General features: G+C 39.1%; 1 protein-coding gene and 1 pseudogene across 1 annotated transcript in view; one reads left to right on the forward strand and one right to left on the reverse strand.

Moving 5' to 3' along the window:
• The window catches only part of LOC138033299 (uncharacterized), a 2,439-nt gene extending 702 nt beyond the window's left edge, over nt 1–1,737 (forward strand). Inside the window, exons 1-3 of the mRNA XM_068881053.1 lie at nt 1–690; nt 966–1,078; nt 1,461–1,737. The exon at nt 1–690 is cut by the window's left edge and continues 702 nt beyond it. Coding sequence (XP_068737154.1) covers nt 1–690; nt 966–1,078; nt 1,461–1,737 — 1,080 coding nt within the window. The remainder of the gene's footprint in view (nt 691–965; nt 1,079–1,460) is intronic.
• Nucleotides 1–5,669, reverse strand: part of LOC138031535 (uncharacterized) — a 10,419-nt pseudogene extending 4,750 nt beyond the window's left edge.
• Between the last annotated feature and the right edge of the window lie 15,668 nt (nt 5,670–21,337).

Genomic DNA, 21,337 nt, shown 5'->3' on the forward strand with positions numbered 1-21,337 from the left:
ACCCCAGGATTTATTGCCTTGCACAAATCAGAATTTCCTTCTATAGAATCATTGAAATGCTGCTGTGCTGGCAAAAAGCATACTTTTGTTGCAACAAGGAACAAACCTGTATGTGGTTGTATAGGGCCCGGATTTATTCAAAATGCCAAGCAGAATCACTACTGTGCACTAGTTCAGGCTGGTAATAGTCCTGAAAAGTACAGAGAGACCATGCTGACACTTGGCAAATACCACAGCAAGGACATTCATGAATGGGAGGGAGGGTCTTGTTCTTTTCATCCCCTGACAAAGTGCTCTTGTAAGAATTGTGATTGTGATGAAAATGGGTTTTACCCAGATATGAAATGCCAAGGACAGCCATATCACTCTACTCACCCCCTGAAATGTGAGTTTCATGGGCTTGCCTATGAGATAGAGTGTGCTGAAAGGGCAAAAAATGCAAAGAGTGTGATTGACCCAGAGTTAGGGAAAGGGCACTCAAACATGCCAGAGGCCACCTTTAGTGTTTTGGCAAAATTCAGGGCCAAGGATACAAATTTACACCAAAAACATTACCAGGCCTCTACCAATCTGGGCCTTATTCAGGCAAACATGACATGGCTGTTCAAAGAAAAAGGGGCACAATACCACTGGATCATTGAGCTGTATTCTCGGATGGGCCTTCCAGTACTCAGTGGAATTCAGGAGATTGTATGTAAACAAAATCTTGTCGATTTCATAACAAGAAGGTGTTGCTTTGTAACGATTAGGTGGGGATGATTTGGGATATGAAGTTCTGTTTGGATATTATAATGATCATATCAACTGTTAAAAAAATATTCCAATATAGTGAGGAGAACAGAAAAGGAATAGACAAACTTCAGCACCTGTGTTCAGTGTTCTATATTATATGAATGTGGACATGTGATTTGAGTGCATACTTATAATTTCATTGAATATTATGTTCAATGTATTCTTCTTTAAAGTGCCAACATGACAACAGAGAGAGAATGAAACTGTTGGAATACTACAAGACGGATGCGGGGAAAAAGAAAAGAGTCAAGAGAAAAGTAAACCGAGCCGAGGAGCAAGAATTGAGGTATAACTAATCAGTGCAGTGGTCATCAACTATAAACAGGGTCACCAAATTATTTTTTACAACTCTTTTCAGGTCTTCATTGAACAAACTGAATCAAAATGTAATTACTGCCCATCTAGATAGCCTTTTGGTATTGGTGGGATAGTGGAACCTTTTTTATTTGTAATGATAAGATTGTTACATATCTCACAAATGGGTGGGAAACGAAATGCTACCAATGTTTCTGTGTTTCTGTGTTTTGGCTTTTTTGTTTTGTTTGTCTTTTGAGTTGCCTGCGGTTTACGGTTCCTAGGTCTGCTGTACTAGGAAATCCACTACTTACTGAAGGGGAAGTATAACAGTGCTTGCAAACATAGTCTTACGTCTCTTTCTTGTCTTGTAGAAAGAAATATGTCAAGAATTGCCAAATTAGGCACACATATGGAGAGGAAGAGCAGACTGATCTTTTGGAAGAAGAAGCAGTCCTCCTTGCACAGAATGCTGTTGATGAGGGACTGGTCAGTGGCACTGAAATAACATCAGTTCCTGTTCCTGATGCTCCTGAAAGTGCTGTAGTGACTCTTGGGGGAAAGAATTGCAAATGGTGTGGGAGTACCACACACAGTCGCAAAACGCACAAAGACTTCCCCCATAATCCTAGAAATGCTCCCACAATATAAAATATTCTTTTTTTGTAAACTGTAGTATTCAATTTTGGTTGCTATAAAGGTACAGTTGAACCTCAGTTATCCAGACCAATTCTTCTAATCCCATTATTTTTGTGAAATATTAATAAGGCATAATGAAGATTCCTTAAAGGTTATTCTTTCAAATTCATTTTAATTTAGGCACTGAAAATGTGAGTTATGACTGGCTGAGACTTGTTTTGTTGCCAAGTGAAACATTGGTGTCCTAATTAATTTGTGTTTACCTCATCAATAGTCACATTTTCAAATTTCTGGACTATTCACTACAGTCCCATTGACTCTGGATAATCAAGGTTTGACTGTATATGTATTTGGTTATGTGGGCCGTTCCTTGCCTTGGGTACCAGGCCTATCACAATCCCAAAATGTAAAGGTCACAAAAAAAATCTATTGTAGGTGAAAAACACGGTTTTGTGTATGTTTTATGTCAGAGGGAGCCACAAGTATTACAAATAGACAAGAATACCAATATTACTATTACCTAGTATGTAGAGATTGTGTCACTAAGATAAACTAATTCCAAAAAATTACCTTGTATGCAAAGCATGGGGTGACCTCTTCCAAGTTCTACCATTCTTACATTACAACTGACAGTATTCAGAGTGTCAAAGAAGGAATGCAAGAAAGATTTTTTGGAGCACAAAACTCTGAACCTATGAAACTCAGGGTGCCCAGCATAGTAATTTTGTGCATACCTTGCCATCCATAGGCAAAAGTAAGTCTTCAGGGGCCACTGGGCACTGCTAGAGTACAACCCTGAGAACTGTACTCTTTGGTAAACATGGTGTTGATATTTGGGTCTGGTGCCTTAGTTGAATGCATACATATGTGATCAAGACAATGATACAATTGAATCTTTTCATATCTTTTATTGTCATATTGAATGTGCTGTAAATGAATGTACATGTGGCAAAATTGGTATCTCATCAGTGTAAATAATATTTTTCAAAAAATTTCAATGTTTTCATTATTCATAACTTCAGTTCTTTATAATTATAGGAAACATTCAGTGTGTAAAAAATATTTTTAAAAAACAAATGACAACAGTGCAGATTGTAGATGTTCACCGCATAGCTGGCCATTTTGCCCTGTGGAGGTCTTCTAGAGTCACGGGGTAAACCTAAAAAAAATTAAAACATGATCAATGAGTGAGTGTCAAACATGCTGCTCTCATTTTCTCGCTAATATAATTGTAACCTCCACTGATTTTTATGTAATGTTCTACATTCATTAATATATTATATAAATATCGATACTTGCTTTGTTTCAAGTTTCATCCACTTTACCTACTGGCTAGAAAATGAGCACTTTCAGTGAACATTATTATCTAGAGGTAGACCCCACTCCCTCCATCCTTATGAAATTGTAGCGTTCCTTTAGCGGATCTCTGTTCAACACAAACATAAGAAAAGGGGGACAAGAAAACGTGTTCATTTGGATTGGAAAAATGAATAAAAACATGTTACCGCAGCGTTTTCCGGGTCCTGATAGTCCCTCAGGTTTTCCTGGATTATGGCCCGGACAACATCTTTGATGCATTCCGGGTACACGTACGTGGGGAAAGTCTTTCCCCGAAATTGCCCTGCGCCGATTTTGTTCCCAAACTGAGAAAATAAAAAGGTCGTCACTGAGTGTAATGATCGAGAACAATAGTCTACAATTATGTCCATTTTATAATACGACTAGAATGTATACGGACAAAAAACTGGCCTCATATGCGTTGTGATGCGGGTGTGAGATAAATACGACGGCTGTGTCAATTCGAAGATCGCCAGTTTTGAGATGGAGTCACATTGCTTATTCTTGGGAACTCAAGATATTGCCGGGAGTATTGAAAAAATCCTAGGACACACTGCGCGTGGCACTTTACTCACTGCGCACAAGGAATTCAATTTTCGGGACGTGCTTGATGACTTTGTGACGATGTCAGCGAGTAGCTATGAGTTCAATGCGAGATCGAAGGTCATAAGGACATGGTTAGGCAAACAATGAAGGTAAGCTTCATTAGTTTCCCTTCAAAAAAATGACATAATATCACACATAGAGTCAGAGACTTACCCAAAGTATGCCAAACAAGCGCCTATAACAGCGCCTTCTGGCTTGGTCGGCGCTTTCACCCATTTTGCACGAAAAACGTGCTAGAAGGTGCCTTAGCCCTGGAGGCGTAGATCTGAAACTGCAAGCAAAAGGAGGTCGCATCATTGCCAGCTCTTATTCTCAATAAAATGGAAACAAGAACTTCACTCAAAAAGAAATCTTATTTACCCGCGTTCTTGAAAACTGCGATCTAACGCCACCAGCGCATGTTCCCGACTCGTGTCCATGATCAAAGAGGATTCGTATTTCATTATCGAATGATTTTATCAAATGGATCTGTCAACAAGGCATATTCCAGGAAATTCCTTCGGGGACCGCAAACACGTTTGCTCTGGCATCAAATCTCTATTTTGCCGCGAAATCCCTACTTGGAAACGAAACTTCTAAAACTTGTATCTCAGAATCCCGGCGTTTTCCAGCCGTTAAATTTGGCAAGTATGCTACTTTATCAATAATGTTTCACATGTCAAAAAACCGAAGTAATCCAAGAAGATAACTTTATCCTCCAGGAATACCTTAAAAAAAACAGCTGACCTCAATAAGGTCTAACTTGAGCCCGCTATATCGTCACGTGATACTGGTCAGCGGATACCTGGGTTTGACAGGTGTCAATTGACCATAACATTGATGTCCAATATCAAAGATGTATGCTGTAAACTAGTTAGTGTCAAATGGAGTATTGCCTCCTGGATGAGCTCTAAACTTTAATTAGCCCGTGATATGGTTACGTGTACTGGTCACATTGGCATACATGAACAGGCGGACGGACGTACGTACGTCATGGCTATAAAACCAAATTTTCTCACATCGATGGGTTACCATATTTTCTTAACTATGGTGCTCGGCGCGCGGAGCTCCGCTAGTAATACAGGTGACAAACACATCGGTAGACCTCTCTCCAGAGACGCTCCATCCTCTGATTGTGTCGAGGGACCAGCAATGAAACTTGCTCTTCCTTCTCCTCGAAATTGTACCATTGCATTACAAACAAGGACGCTTTCAACTCTCCTATCAACTCTGATCCTCGATGGCCAACGCTCACCATCTCTGTTGACTGCATCTAAAAACAGGTCAAGCACCATCTCTGCCAGGTTATTTGAATTACACTTTAAATACATTATACACCTCGAAAACCCATCTATACAACTATGAATGACGAACTTCCAGCGTATTAACGAATGGTGCCCATCTAGGTGCCACAATGAATTGGACCATGGTACCTGGTATACCCTTCGCGAAACAAGAATTCCCCATCTCAAGGCCCTGTTTTGTGGGTCCAATCGACCCACTTTTTATTTTATACCTTCAAATTTTGTTTTCAGTTTTGCTGTATTCAACCACCCAGTCACTTGCCAGGATGGTCATTCATTCTGTAAAGAGTGCATTACAAAATGGCAAGTAAACAACGCCTGTTGCCCTGTAGACAGGAGCAATCTGCGTGGGCTGTTGGTGAGAAATCTAGCCATGGAAGGTGCCATTGCTAAGAGAAGAGTGAAGTGCACATCAACAATAGCTCGACCTGGAGGATGTCACTGGACTGGACCACTATCTTCTCTTGAAAGCCACCTTCCTTGCTGTGACATGAAGGTTGTGGAATGCAAGTTTAAGGGCTGGGGCTGCATTCTTTGTGCATATAAACATGAACTTGCCCAGCATCTGCTCACCTGTCCACATCGTCCAGTGAAATGCTCCTATTGTACCATTGCATTACAAACAAGGACGCTTTCAACTCTCCTATCAACTCTGATCCTTGATGGCCAACGCTCACCATCTCTGTTGACTGCATCTAAAAACAGGTCAAGCACCATCTCTGCCAGGTTATTTGAATTACACTTTAAATATATTATACGCCTCGAAAACCCATCTATACAACTATGAATGACGAACTTCCAGCGTATTAACGAATGGTGCCCATCTAGGTGCCACAATGAATTGGACCATGGTACCTGGTATACCCTTCGCGAAACAAGAATTCCCCATCTCAAGGCCCTGTTTTGTGGGTCCAATCGACCCACTTTTTACTTTATACCTTCAAATTTTGTTTTCAGTTTTGCTGTATTCAACCACCCAGTCACTTGCCAGGATGGTCATTCATTCTGTAAAGAGTGCATTACAAAATGGCAAGTAAACAACACCTGTTGCCCTGTAGACAGGAGCAATCTGCGTGGGCTGTTGGTGAGAAATCTAGCCATGGAAGGTGCCATTGCTAAGAGAAGAGTGAAGTGCACATCAACAATAGCTCGACCTGGAGGATGTCACTGGACTGGACCACTATCTTCTCTTGAAAGCCACCTTCCTTGCTGTGACATGAAGGTTGTGGAATGCAAGTTTAAGGGCTGGGGCTGCATTCTTCGTGCATATAAACATGAACTTGCCCAGCATCTGCTCACCTGTCCACATCGTCCAGTGAAATGCTCCTATTGTACCTTTGAGATTCCTCATAGTGAGTTGTCAGCCCACAATGAGCTGTGTATTGCCAAATTGGTGACTTGCCCAAATAATTGTGGGGTACAAGTTGAAAGGTATATGATTGTTTGGTACCTTTTCAACAAGTAATAAATGTGTGGGTCCACATTACTGTTTGAAAGTTGTTTAACAATTGCTTATAGCTGTATTTTATTATTTAATGGACGATTACATAACCTTTGTACATAGATGCAAGATGCCGTCACACTTGGCTTTTGTGTGTGTCAAGGAGGGCCCTTCATGTCCGCTCTATGCAGTTGGATGCACAAAGGTCCACTCCTCAGCACAAGCTGATGCTGTAGGCCACCTGAAACTATTGTTGGATGCTCGACTATCAGGAGCTTGTGGTGTAAGTAAACATTTAGAACAATTAGAAGTGTTTTAAAACTTCTACACAACCTCACACTACCCGATTGAGGCTGTGTTGAATTGAATCATTGAATAAAGCATTTTTACATTTTTGATGTTGAACGTTTACCTTAGAAGTTAACCTATTCTCAACAGTATATTTTAATCTTTTCTCACTGCAAGTGCTTGTGTAAATGCATAAATTATACTTATTTATTTCATCAGGATGCCAAAGTCAGCCTGGGTGGCCATGAAGGCCATGCTGCAGTTGTGAGGCTGGAGATAAGCAATGACAATGGTATTTCTGTCAAACTCTACTTGGAATCAAAATTAGAGTTGCCTTGTTTTGGTGTTGATCTGAGGTATATATATGTATTTAAAGTTATACTTGTCACCTAAATAAATTTAAGTTAATTATTGCATTTTGTTCACATGCCTAACAGCTTTTGTATTTCAGGTGCTGTTTCTGGTGTGGAGTGGATAAATTAAAATTTAATACACCTAGATCCCTAATGTCCCAGGCCTCTGTTGCATGTGTTCAAATGCATAATGTATGCACAGCAGAAGTGTTTCACCAGATGACCAGAAATAGCAATGGCGTTTTCTTGGACTTCCTGCTAACATTATCAGTTTGATTTAGGTTGGTGAATTGGTGAGGGTTATGTGGATTATGCTGACTCCTGAATTTATGTTTGATGACTTCAGTTGAGTAGTGCAGCATACACAATCCCAGTAGAGGTGCCACGTGGTATATGCTGACTCCTGATTTGCATTTTGTATTTTAAGTCAGTTGAGTAGTGCAGCAGCCACTGTCACCATACAATACTGATTTGAGATGTGCTGAATACCATATTACCAATGCTGCTATCCTCAGTAAGGTCCTGGCAACAATGAGTCGAGTTGGTTACTCGATGACACCCTCCTGTGTCTTAGTTTATTGTTTTGATTAAAAAATATTACCTAAGACATCAGGATAATACCCTCTTGAACAAGAGGGGGGGACCAAGAAACCGTTTCTTGTTGTATTGGTGAAACCTGCATGTCATATACGTCTACCAGAAAAGGTACCATTATCAAAGTGAACTCCATTTCCTGCGCACTGAAAAACAAAAACTGGAAATACCATAGGATCTAACTCCTGAAGTTGTGATGCGAATTGGTTTTGTTTTCGTAGTCATCCAGCGGTAATAATCAGATTAACTAAACCGATGTATCACTGATGACCTCAAACACGTGATGGGGGTGTACTTTACATACGTGCCTTTTCTCCCAAATCATCCGGGAGTCTCCCCCATACACAACAAAATCTCCCGGTCTCGCGTATGGGTCATCAAATATTCCGGATGAAAACGAGTCTCAACCTTTTTAAAGACTTTGCTCCATTGCAGGCTCAATTTGTATCCCCAAGTTAAAGAAATTCGATTTTTTTCGAACTCGTTTCATCATTTCTTAATGCATTTCTATATCTCTGCGTTTCAAACATATGTTGATGGAACTAAAGAAAAATGACTTTCTTTATCTCTGTTTGTTATCATGGCCATATAAGCGATTGTTTGATTGGATTTCTGTTGGACCAATAAAAAATCTCGACATAATTCCGCTGTTTTCCGCAAATTCCCAATGGCGAAATATTATTATTGTATTCTGAAAGGGCTGCTGGTGCATGGTTGGGTGATTGTTTTGGGGGGGAGGGAATGATATATTGATTTTGGCGTATCCTGGATCAGTTTTGTCATGGCAGAGCTCAGCTCAGGAATAAGCATAATCAAACAATTATCGGATTCTGTTTTCGCATGATAGCAATAACTATCATAGCCCCATTTGTGTTATCTGCCTCAGTCTTCGGCTTCAGCAGATAAAACAAACTTTGACCTTGATAATTATCGCTATCATGCTCAACCTCATCCAATAGTTGTTAATTAACATCACACAGCTGAAACTGTCCAACTCTCTCAAAGGCATTGTGGTAGAGGAGACGATCACAAGCATATTATTAAATGATTTGACCGCTATCCGGACTTCATTATCCCAGGAGCAAATGGTACTGGTAAAAGGCTTTCAACTAACCGTGCCGGTATAAATAGCCCTTTTTAATATGTAAGCAGGCTTTCTAATGTTAACTCGTGTTAATTTAAGTAACTGACAAACGTTGCACCTAACACAAGCGAGAAGAAGTCATTCATTTCCAGTTGGTCCCCAAATTTAATGAGGCTAACATTCTCGGTGTCCTAAATTTTGCCGACGTAACTGCCACTCCATGTGACCACCATATATCACGATTGCTCGAAGTTTGCCCTATTTCAATATCAACAGCTATTATAACAGTCGACTGGAATTATATAAAGACAAAACTAAAAATACAGGTCTTTTTTCTAACTAATGGTCCCCATAGGTTATCCCATATGGTGTACCATCTCCGCCAAAAAGCAAACTTGTAACTCAACATCGAACTTTACCGTTGTCAACATCGGACTTTACAGTCAACATAGAACTTTGTTGTTATCAACAACGGACTTTACAGTTGTCAACATCGAACTATTGACTCAACATCCGACATTACAGTTATCAACAGCGGACCATTGGCTCAACATCGGACTTTAGTTGACTATTTGTAACTCAACATCCAACTGCACAGTTGTCAACATCGCACTATTGACTCAACATCCGACATTACAGTTATCAACAGCGGACTTTGTCACGTCAACAAAACAAAATGTTCGACTTTGCCAAATGCCATGTTCGTCTTCGTAAAGTTTGATGTTGAGTTCTCTTCGTGTGTGTCAAATCCGCCGATAATTATGGGATTGCCAGAATGACGTCACTATGGCAAAGCCTCGCTCTCGTGTGAACTGTTCTTCCACGTGTTGCGGCCGCGAAGATTTCAGTAAGATTTCAGCAAGATTTCAGCGCGATTTCAGCGCGATTTCAGCAAGAAATTAGCAAGATTTCACGCTAAATGGCAAACGGCAACAGCCAGTTAAGCCGACTAAAAAACACACTACTACAAGTGGCAGAGAGACTCGAATTTTTGGAACACCATGATCATGAAGGTGAGATAACTGAGCTTGAGCTTAAAATGTTTCGTAGCTAGCGCTATTTTTCAACTAATAATACTTGAAGGTGCCTTATAAATGTAAAGTGCAGAAAATAATGCTGTTATCCCGACGTTCTATCGCAATCGGTGAAAGATTTCCGTATAACCCCACCAATAGTTATGCATACCGTTCTTAAAACTGAAACAAAAGCCAAAACAATAGAACTCTAAAAGCAAAAAAATAGCACACATACCTAATTAATGTCACCATGGGGTTAGTTATGCAATAAAACATAACAAAATTTGGCAAACTTACTGATTGTCATGCAATCTTCCTGATGGTGAGATTAATTTTTTGTTATGAAGTTAATTTGAACAATGTGTAAACTGGGGCCCAGTCACTTTTTGAACTTCGGGACGGGCAATTGGGAACACTAATTAATTATTGGAATTTGGAAGTGTTGGTTTAATAACACAAAGTCAGCTTCACAATAAAAGTAAGAATAAAAAGAAATTGGAATTGATGTATAATGCCAAAAACATATACTAACCTTCAGTTATGCAAACTTACTGATTGCATGCTCTAAGAGAAGGTACACTGAATAAAAATGAGAGGGCCAGATCCTTATGAAATGAAATGGACACCCTGAACTGGTTACTGTTGAATACTTTCAGGTGCTACTAGCACTAATATTGCTAGTGCTGCAACAGCAAGAACCTCATCCCACGAGGATGCAAGAGCAATACCAACTGCAACACCTGCTGGAACAGCTGGGTCATCATGTATTGGCAGCATTCCTGGTCCTTCAGGAACAACAAGAGCTGTGCAACCAACAGCAAACCTAAGAAATTCTGTCTCTGCCGCAGCCTCAGCTCAAGAACATCGAAGGCTGTTCAATTACAAAACATCTTATGCAAACAAAAAAGAAAAGCAAAAGACCTGCACCAACTTGCACTTTGAAGTTTTTATGCATGGCAAAGTGTGATTCAGTGAAGCCACCCTTAACTGTAATGGAGCGCACACAATTGGTTAATGCCGGTCTTGGAGACTGCAGCATACAGTTTGATCTTTCCCAAAGCACTCTTTAGTGTCATGAGAGAATAATTCAAACATTTCCAAAGCTTGGCACAGTGGGGTACGAGCTCTTGCTTTATCAACGTGGTAAGGATTGTGGCTTTTACCATGTAGCTCCCCCACATACCCCAAAGCAGTTAAAGGATGCCTGTGGAAATTCAAAGATTTATATCAGACCCCTTCAGAAAGATATTGAGCTGGAAGAGATTGCTGTTGAAGAAGAGGTAAATTTTGTATATAGTTTGTTATACTCATTGAAATATATTCCCAATAAAACTACTGTAGTATGGAAAGTAATTGATTGGCATTGACCTTTTTCTTCCTCACCTCATTATTATTTACCCTTACTTGCATCTGGCAACTCGTGCATACACGTAAATGAAAATTATACATGTACCTTATATGTTTATAAAGTTACATTATGACCGTTGTCTTATTTAATAAGATACTTGTTATATTATTTTAGGCTCAAGACTGTCCCATTATTTTGTGTTCAAAGTGTGGCCTTCCGGTGGCCATGATGGAGATGAAGAATCATCACCAAAATACATGTATTGTTCATGAAAGCCCACAGAAAAAGGTAAGAAAGTCGAAGGCTTGTTAGATCGATGTGAAGCCAGCCAGTTGACTGAGTTAATTTGTTATTTTTTGTGACAGTAATGTTTCTTTGATACACTGTACTGTGAGACCTTTTTCGTATGTATTCAATAGTCATTAAGCAGTGTTACCCTAAAGAAGAAATATTTTTTTATGTTAAAACAGAATCCAGGCATACACTGTTTTACTACATCACTACTTTTTGCACTTACAGAAGCAAAGGACTCATTCAGAGTCCTGGATTGACAATAATGTTGACAGGTAAAATTGTTATTATTGTTGTCACTCTGTGCCTTCATAGATCACAAGTATTGTGGGTAATTATACATGTATATATTGCAAGGTATTACACCTGTTTACATATGCTGTACATGTACGTTGCATTATTACAAATTATGATTTATAGGTTTACTAAACTATTAAATTAAATTAAATTTCCAAAAACAAAAACCCCGCAATATTGCCTTACCGTTAGCATTTCGTATTCACGGGTTGGCTCGAAGAAGCCTTTGATTACATCTATCTATACTCACACCTATATCTGTTTGTGCATGCGCGTATAACGAGCTGAAAAAAGGAGTCTGAAAAGAATAATTGTCTATAAATTTTTTTTGTATCATTTTGTAGCTCTGAAGTTTCTGTTACCGAAGACAATTCTACATGTGTTCTACAAGAACACCGTCCTGGTGCTAGTGGGGAGGATATTGAAGGTAAGCTCTCCTGAACATCTGGAGGCAATCCAAATATTTCTGCCCAGAACCTACTTAAGCTTGGTGGTAAACTATGACATCATTTAAAAGTTAATGTTATATAATTCATGATGTATTAAGCATTTATGTCCTGCAAAATTATTATGCAGGCCATTTAATGCCCAATTTACAAGGATAAACTCTTGCTCAACACTTTTGTAGCAGATGTAGCTATCAATGCGACAGCAAAATATGAACTAGAATCAATACAAATGAGCATGTTCTTTATCTAGGATCACCATGCAATGCAATGTTATGCAACACAACACAGATGCACCCTGTTCTATGAGCCGTCTGTCGAATGGTCGTATTGTGATTTCAGGTAGCCTGCAAGCCCTTCATGGGATATTCCCTGGTAAAAGCAAGGACGAATTAAAGATTCCTCTCAAGTCAGCTGGTTATAATGTTGAGAGAGCTGTTGCACAGATTCTTAATGATGATGATGATGATAGTGATAATTGTCTTGAAGTTTCATGCCTTGGTCTTACAAATGAGCAAAACATTCGTGGTGCTGGTAAATAATGTTGCTTATATGGCTTGTTTATAAGAAACTTTAAAATGTTGTCGTCACTGACTAAGATCTTCAAAATGGAAAGTTTCAATTTTAGTAAGTGACCAGAACATTTTTAAGTTCCTATTAATATGTTTGACGGCATTTTTATGGTATTTTGTATAGCTTGTTTGATTTCTTCAGTTATGTAGTGAACCATATGACCTTACCAGAGAAAGAGATTTTGTTTTCCATTTGTACCTTAATTCGAAGATAAAAGACATAAAGGCTTTAATTTTGTGACCCCTTTTAGGCTGTGAAAAGGAAGCATCCCTGGCATCTCCAGAAGATGTGATGGCTCAGTTTAGGTCCATGACTATAACAAGCGGTACACAGCTAATAGACTTAAACAGAATGCACAGATCCATGCTTCAACAATTAATGCGTCTGTACAAAGATCCTACAATTGATATTCGGAAATCACCTGACGTAACCTTTTTGGGAGAGATGGCAGCAGATCTTGGAGGTCCTACAAAGGAGTTCTTTCACGTTGCTATTGAGGCCCTCATGAAAATGGATCCTTTATACCGAATGCAGTTATTCACAGGCGAGCAGGGTCATTATGTCCCAATATGCAACATGGATGCTTTATCAAGTGGCTGCTTCGAGATGGTGGGCAAACTGTTAGCACACAGCTTTTTGCATGGTGGGACTGGACTGGTTGGTCTGGCACCTGCCGTAGTAAAGTACCTAACATGTGGCTCAGTCGTTGAGGCACAAGATCTGGTAACAATCACTGACATTCCTGATTTAGACATTCGCAGTCTTCTTCAAACAAAGGTACTACAAGTGCATTGGTATAGAATGAGAATGTTACGATTCTTGAAATTACTTGGTCGACTTTGTATAAGGTGAATTGTTAACATGCAAAGCTGTATGTTCCTTATTGAAGATTGGTGTTAGTAGCACCCGTGTGAAATAATAGGCAAAAGAAATGAAGGGTTATGGTTTCAAAAGGGGTTATAAAGTCAATAACAGTCCTATATCCACATTCACAATTAAAACAAATTGAAACTGGTCTTATTGTACTTTGTTCACAAAGCAACTTTCACTTATTGAAGCTTGAAACCTTTTTCATTTCAGTTAACAGGTGAAAATACTGTGCAGACTTTGGATGAGGCTGAACGTGACAAGATAGAAGAGCTAATGGTACGGCATGGCTTCACGGACCTCCCACTTAATGATGCAAACAAGGATAAGGCTTTTCAGGATATCATCTTTGGAGAAGTAATTGTGACAAGAACCGCAGCCCTGGACTCCATATTTCGTGGTTTAAATGTCATTGGCGTTGGAAGTCTTCTAAGAGTGAAACCCAGTATTTCCAAGTTTCTATTTCCAACCCTAGAAGACGTCGACGTTGACATCACGGTAATGAAAAGCAAGTTCCGGCTCTCTCCCTCAGCAGAAAAGGACACAACAGAGAAGACCAACGCTTTTGATTGGTTTTTCCAATTCCTGGATGAATGTGATAAGCTGACAGGTTATGTTTGCCTTGCTTCTGTACAAACAAAGCACCTAAGAGCAGCTAGTCTTATTTGATACAGTATAAATATAGTATACATGTACACACACTCCAGCAGAATCATATTGAAATTCATAACATAAAGCACTGGTCTAGCGGTCCAGGAAATCCCGATGGAGAGAGGAGAAAAATTTTGCCATCCGTCGGGGGTGTGTTGATTATTTCTGGAATAACCGAACATAAATGTAAATGTTTGATCCCTGATCCCTCCCAAATGGGTACCTATTAAATTCTGAATATACCCCACCCCTCCTCCCGAACAAAACAAAAAAATCAACCCGAAGCACTTCACTTTCTATCAGAAATGTCTAGTTTCTTCTCCTAATTAGATGTGAACTTTATCTTATTATAACCCACAGCAGTCTATTATTATAGGTGACTCCATATGACGCTTTTCAGTGTATAATTGTAACACTAACTTTTTTATTTGTTGTTTCAGATGAACAAACTGGCAAGTCTTTGTTACACACGATGTTGGTATTCATAACGGGATGCCAGGCTCTACAGTCTGTGGACAAGTTCTATATGTTTAACAGTGATGATAAGGTGTCTCTCTTGCACTCAGACAGCTGCTTTAACAGAGTTCATCTTCCTTTGTGTCATAATACATACCAGGAATTCTATGATGCTTGCCTTACATCAGTGAAATTTGGTGCAAGAGGGTATGGTCGATTTTAAAGCACCCGTTCATCACACATGTGTGGCTATAATAGCTATTCTTATTAACTTTTCCTGGTTAAATTTGTATTGTTGGTTTGACACAGTTTTGTTACATTAATTTTGTGACTTTCATTGCTTCACGGAGTTTAACACCTCACTGGAATCCAATCAGGGAAATTAATACTGACTGTGTTCAAGTTACTGTTGGAATTATCCTAAGGTATAATCAAAATACTGAAATGTACAATTTTCACTTGTGTTTTTTAACACGAAGATTATAATATTTCTTAAAATAGGTTTTTGGATTCAAACTCTTATAAGTGGCTTCCTCTTCACTTGTTTGTGTTGTTCTGTACATCTTAACTGAAGGCAGAAAAACCTTGAGGGCCCAGGTCTGTGGGATTTTTAACTGGTTAGCCTTCTGTTTGAGTACAGTTTTACATTTAGTCTTGATACGTTGATTAATGATGACAAAAACGTGTTAATAAACTGAGTAAGAACACATTGTTGAAAGACCTTTTGCTACTGTTAAAACAATGGACAGAACCCCCATATAAATATCAATACCATAACAAAGTTCACAAATTATGTAATATAAACATCTGTATTTGCTTATAGCTTTTACTGGGAGTTTCCGATCTTTTCCAATTATTTTGCAACGTCTTAGGTGGTATCAAGCTTTCATATAATAGGTGCGATCTTAACGTTATTTTTGCGTTCATGCAACAGCTGAAGGAAATACACAAGCGCATTATTTTTAAAACTAAAATTCAGCAGTCAACTTTGCAGCAATTCCTATTCAGCCGATGTTGTTGAAACATGCTCACAGTAAACCTTAAGGTCTTAAAAATATTCGCGTTTTCTTAAAAAAAAACGGTCTTCTAATGGCGCTTGTATCTTTTTATCGTTTATTTCGTTTGCTCTTAGATTAAAAGCCTTCTGTAATGCAGATTAGAATGCCAAACATGACAATTCCCACCCTGGTCAGAGTTTTTCTCTGTCCTTGTGTGGGACCATTTCCATCTGTAGGACTAACGCTCACATGGTTCATATGGGATTGAAATCTAGCACTTCACATTACACTCTATTCAGTTAACTCTGTTGAAAATATAAGTGCTACACGGCCAACGTTTGTATAAACGTAACCTTTCCTTGTACTTGTACATGTTCATTGCCGTGACTTTAACATCTTCACTTCCCACGGCCTGCTCCCGTCTGACCTTGTAGCTCAGTCGGTAGAGCGGCGGAGATCTAACCCGAAGGTTGTGGGTTCAATTCCCACCCTGGTCAGAGTTTTTCTCTGTCCTTGTGTTGGCCCATTTCCATCTGTGGGGCTAACGCTCACATGGTTCATATGGGATTGAAATCTAGCACTTCACATTACACTCTATTCAGTTAACTCTGATGACAGATATTAACCCTTTAACGCCGAAATTCCTTGTTAGAAAGGGTACCTCCTCTCCATAAATAGCCGCGGGCCACCTTAAATTGAAAGCAGCAATAATATTCTGTAATCACGAGTGCTTATGATAACAGGACTGTACCCAGCCATTTACATTAATGCTTAGGAAAGGACTGGAGGACTTAGTAGTTCATTGACACATTCAACAGTACGCAAAAAAACATCAACTGCGTTACTGATTGAAACATCCTGCAAGGGAATAGATCTTGCTAGGCTCTGAAGTCCCTGTTCATCTAAGGGGCTGTTGGTATCTGGAACTTCGACAATGTCTTCAGATGGAGATGCTACTGGTCCCTGCCAGTCAATCCCATAACTTGAAAGATCACTCTAAGGAAGAATAAAGAGTGAGTATGTTAGGCAGATGAAACAGGTACGCTGACAAAGATAAATTAACAAACTTTATCAACTGCACGTTCATAATCAAAAAAGAGATTCAATCACTGGGCGTCCAACACAAGCTGCAATCATACGAGTCTTATGTTCAACAAAGGCAACAACAGACTTAACATAAATTGAATAAAGCAATGAGTCATACCTGAAACACCTCCCTGCCAACAGTTGATCCTGTTCCCCAAAGACGTTGAAGTCCGCTTATCCACAACTGCATTGGTGTGGCATTCCTTTCTGTCCTCAAAGGATGATGCACCCAGGCATTTTTCCAGTTTGTTAGATGGCAATTGATGACTGGAAGGAAAATATAGTGAAAGTACCACAACTGGATATCATCATTAGGATCAAGAAACCCACACCTTTCAAGATTGGAAAACAGAACAACGCAGCCTCCAAAGACATCTCTCCATAGCCTTTCTATCCTTTGGTTGTGTGTGCTCTTGCCTGATAATTTAAAAAGGAAACAATAAAATTATACCTGAATGACAAGTTATAATTGGCAGTGATTTCAATCCAGCATTAAAAAGCTATGTGGCATTTTATATGGTTGAAATGTGGACCTGAGTAAAAAATTCTCTTAAAAATTATATGTATTCTGTCAATGTGGCATTCCAAATCCTTCTATAGAAAAATAACTTGTGATGAGGTTTCTTGTAGAACAACTCAGAAGACATTTCCTGGATTAATTTTGGTGGAAAAGAAATAGAAGTTATTACTGTGAACACAAAGCTGTATGGTCCCTAGCTTAATGATTTTAATGAAGCATTATTTACCTGTGATCATGCTTCCTCTTCCTGGACCTCTCTGTGGATGATTCAGCATAAACCATGACACATCAACATTTTCACCACCTTTATCGGACCTCACACGTGATGGCAAGCCATATTCATTGACTGCCTCTTCAAACAATTGAAGGACAGTTGCTGCCTTGTTGTTGTTGGATGCATGTAGATAGACTGGTAATCTAGAGAACCCATCAATTCCTCCATGAATTACTATTCTCCATCTGTAGTTCAACAAATAAAACTGTGTTACATCAATCATTCAGGGGTTGGGGTGGTTATTAGAGAACATTCGCTTATTTAACGTCATAACTCGGCTAGCACACAGAAATACATGTACAGCTGTAGACTACTTTTCCGTTGATAACAAAAACTGAAGCTTTGAGCTCAAACAATGAAAATGACTTGAATGACACAATCATTAAACTACAATGTATGTTTAGTCTGGTGAATCATTTTATGCAAATCAAGGATGGTGTAATGAAATGCAGGAGGTGGTCCATTTCAGGAACAGTAAAAAAGCCAGCCCTTCACTAATAGTGGAAGGAAGGTAACTTGAGTGATCACAGTTAGCAAAATTCTAGACACTCAAATGCATTTCGTGAAATGTGCATGTGCATTGTAACCATACTGAATATTGTGAAAAAAGAAAAAAAGCTTGGGACCTGAATAACATGAACTGCATGCATAGCATAGCATCTCGCTGAGTGACTTTCAGAATTGTACAAAAATCCCCAATAGTCCTACTTGCTTGAAAGGATTAAGACTTCCAGGGTGGGTGCTAATTCCCATCCCTGATTGATGTGCAAAATGTTCTTATTTAGTTAAAAGAATGAAATTTAATTCTTTAAAACAGTCAAATATGTCAAAGAAGAGCTAGGAATTTAGTTTTAGACAATAAAAATTTGCGGCTTGCAATGTTGCAGAAGTTGTACGTGTTTCTACTTAACTTATATCCAATATTGCGTGCAACAATTTACTCATTGCGCGCAATGCGGCACCGTGTTGAGCCTTAATGCAGCCATCTCTCATTACTTACTTTCTTTTTTTCATTCAAGAAATTTCGAATTTCTGATGACATGGGTGCACTTTTATCATAAGAGGAATTCTGGGGGTGGGGGAAACATCCCATATATTCTCTTAAGGGATGGACCATTTTATTTTTCATTTTTTTTTTTGGGGGGGGGGCGGGGGAGTTGGGCAATTTTTTTAACATGAATTTTTTTCCGGGATTGTTCCAAATTTTTTTTTTCTTTTGGTTCATTGCGCAAGTGAATTATCTTTTACTACTTTTGCTGTGCATGTTGGAATTTTATTTCGGAAATTGCCCCAATCCCCCCCCCCCCTCGGCCAAAAAAATATCATAACATAATAAAATGGTCCATCCCTAAATCGAATCGAAACCATGCTCTTTGCAAAGCAATCATCACAATTTTGGCCAGCGAATTCATCACCTGCGTGTACGTAGCAGTACTTACACAATGTGAAAAATACTATAATCTGATTATTCATATAGGCACTTCCATCACCGGCCGCCGTGTTTTTCTTACCAGTAATACTAAGACCAAAGACAGCCATCCTTCTTTCCACTGTTCGCTTTCCCACTCCAAGAATACAACTGATTTCCTGTACTTTGAAACCATGTTCCAATAAAAATGCGAGATGATCCCTGGAGATCTCAAATGATGGCCTACCACGCTGACCTGACGCAGAACACGGAGGATAGTATCCTCCACTCGCATTCGCGGAGCTCTCCATAGCAGCAGCAGTTGAGTGAAGAGTACCGATCGTATCAATAATGTCCTGGTCAACGTCGAGGCTGACCAGCATTCTATTTAAGAAATCGAGTCGCACAACAATAACCCCAATTTCAGATACATCGGAGAGTGCATCAATTCTCGAGACTAGATCATTCAACATGTCAATAACACTCCTCAAGTCCGCCATCTTTTTTCACACGAGAGCGAGGCTTTGCCATAGTGACGTCATTCTGGCAATCCCATAATTATCGGCGGATTTGGCACGCACGAAGAGAACTCAACATCGAACTTTACGAAGACGAACATGGCGTTTGGCAAAGTCGAACATTTTGTTTTGTTGACGTGACAAAGTCCGCTGTTGATAACTGTAATGTCGGATGTTGAGTCAATAGTGCGATGTTGACAACTGTGCAGTTGGATGTTGAGTTACAAATAGTCAACTAAAGTCCGACGTTGAGCCAATGGTCCGCTGTTGATAACTGTAATGTCGGATGTTGAGTCAATAGTTCGATGTTGAGAACAGTAAAGTCCGTTGTTGATAACAACAAAGTTCTATGTTGACTGTAAAGTCCGATGTTGACAACGGTAAAGTTGGATGTTGAGTTACAAGTTTGCTTTTTGGCGGAGATGGTACACCATAATCCCACTACCCCGTTTCAGAGATTGGTGCTAGTGATCATATTCTAATTAGTGGTATTCGAAAAATAAACATGCCAACTCAGTACATCACAATACAAACCATACTGGCCCAGACGAAAATTGGAATATCCCATTTGGGTCGAAACTAGCTTATCTGCTGCCATCCTCATCAAGGCAACCATTAGATTTTATCCGTCTTATATATTCAGAACTCCTTCAGTATCGAGTTTGTTGGTTATGTACTCTGCTCCGGTGGTTTTTTTTTCACTCCCCACTCTCACCAAAAATCTGCAAACAGTTTTTTTTTTAATTGATCGGGGGAAACCTTTCATACTGTAAATCATAAATTGTTACTAGATAAGCTTAATTATTACATGTATGGTTTTAGAATGAATGAATGGTTCAAATATGATTTCTCTGATCGTAATTAAATAAGTTGGATTGAATCTTCGATTTCTTCCACTTATATGTGCACTTTCCGTCTGCCACAAGGTTCATTATTAGGACCCTTACCTTTTTCTACTCTATTTTAATGATATTGATAACTGCTCTAATAAGTAAAAATTCTCTAACATTACATTTTCTGAAAAAAACTTGAAAGCATGAGAAATGCCTGTAAACAATGCACTTACTAATTAATGTAGATGATTGGCTAACCTCCGATAAGCTACCGTTAAATGGTTAGAAATCCAACTGTGTAGTTTTTTTACTTACCAAAAACAAATTGTAACTGATTTCACCAAAATTCATTTTTCCAAATGATTTAAGGCAGCACAAACCAGTTTCTACTCTTCCAAGTAACGCCCTTATTAGAATTAAGGATCGGCACCCAACATTGTATCATGTCTTGCCAATATTGTGGTAACAAATGAAATACGAATTATTTCCTTAACAAGATACAGTCGTTATGGTGACGTAATATGACACCGTGGCACCGGGAAAGCCCTGTAAAATCAGCCTTTATTTGGTCTTCAAATTAATTTAGTTGGTTATATCTGAAAAGTAACCAGAAGAGCAAGATGAAACTTTCTGCCAAGCTTCATAAAAGTCCGTACAGCGGATTCAGAGCCACCCGTAATTCTGTGACATTTTTAAGGTGGTTATAATTGTGCTGTATACGATTTATTTCAAATTTGCGGAAAGTTCCACCCTGATCACTTTTCAGCAATGATAAAAAAGGGGGGGGGGGGGGCACCGAGTTCGTTTTTGAGGTATGAGCAACTGAATCCAAAATACGAGGTGATTTAGCCGGACTTTTCTGTTTCCAAGTTAACATATCATATCACAATAATGAGCACATCTTGTTGGTTACCATAACATTGCTTTTACGTTACACAGTGTTATTGCGTCATTCGTCTTGATGGGAGTGTCTTCTAAGTGTCGAAACTCCTTTGAACAACCCTAAAGGGAACTGCATCTCTTATAGATGAAACATATTTCAG

Source organism: Montipora capricornis, chromosome 14 (genome assembly GCF_036669925.1).
Source record: "Montipora capricornis isolate CH-2021 chromosome 14, ASM3666992v2, whole genome shotgun sequence".
Classification (NCBI taxonomy): Eukaryota; Metazoa; Cnidaria; class Anthozoa; order Scleractinia; family Acroporidae; genus Montipora; species Montipora capricornis.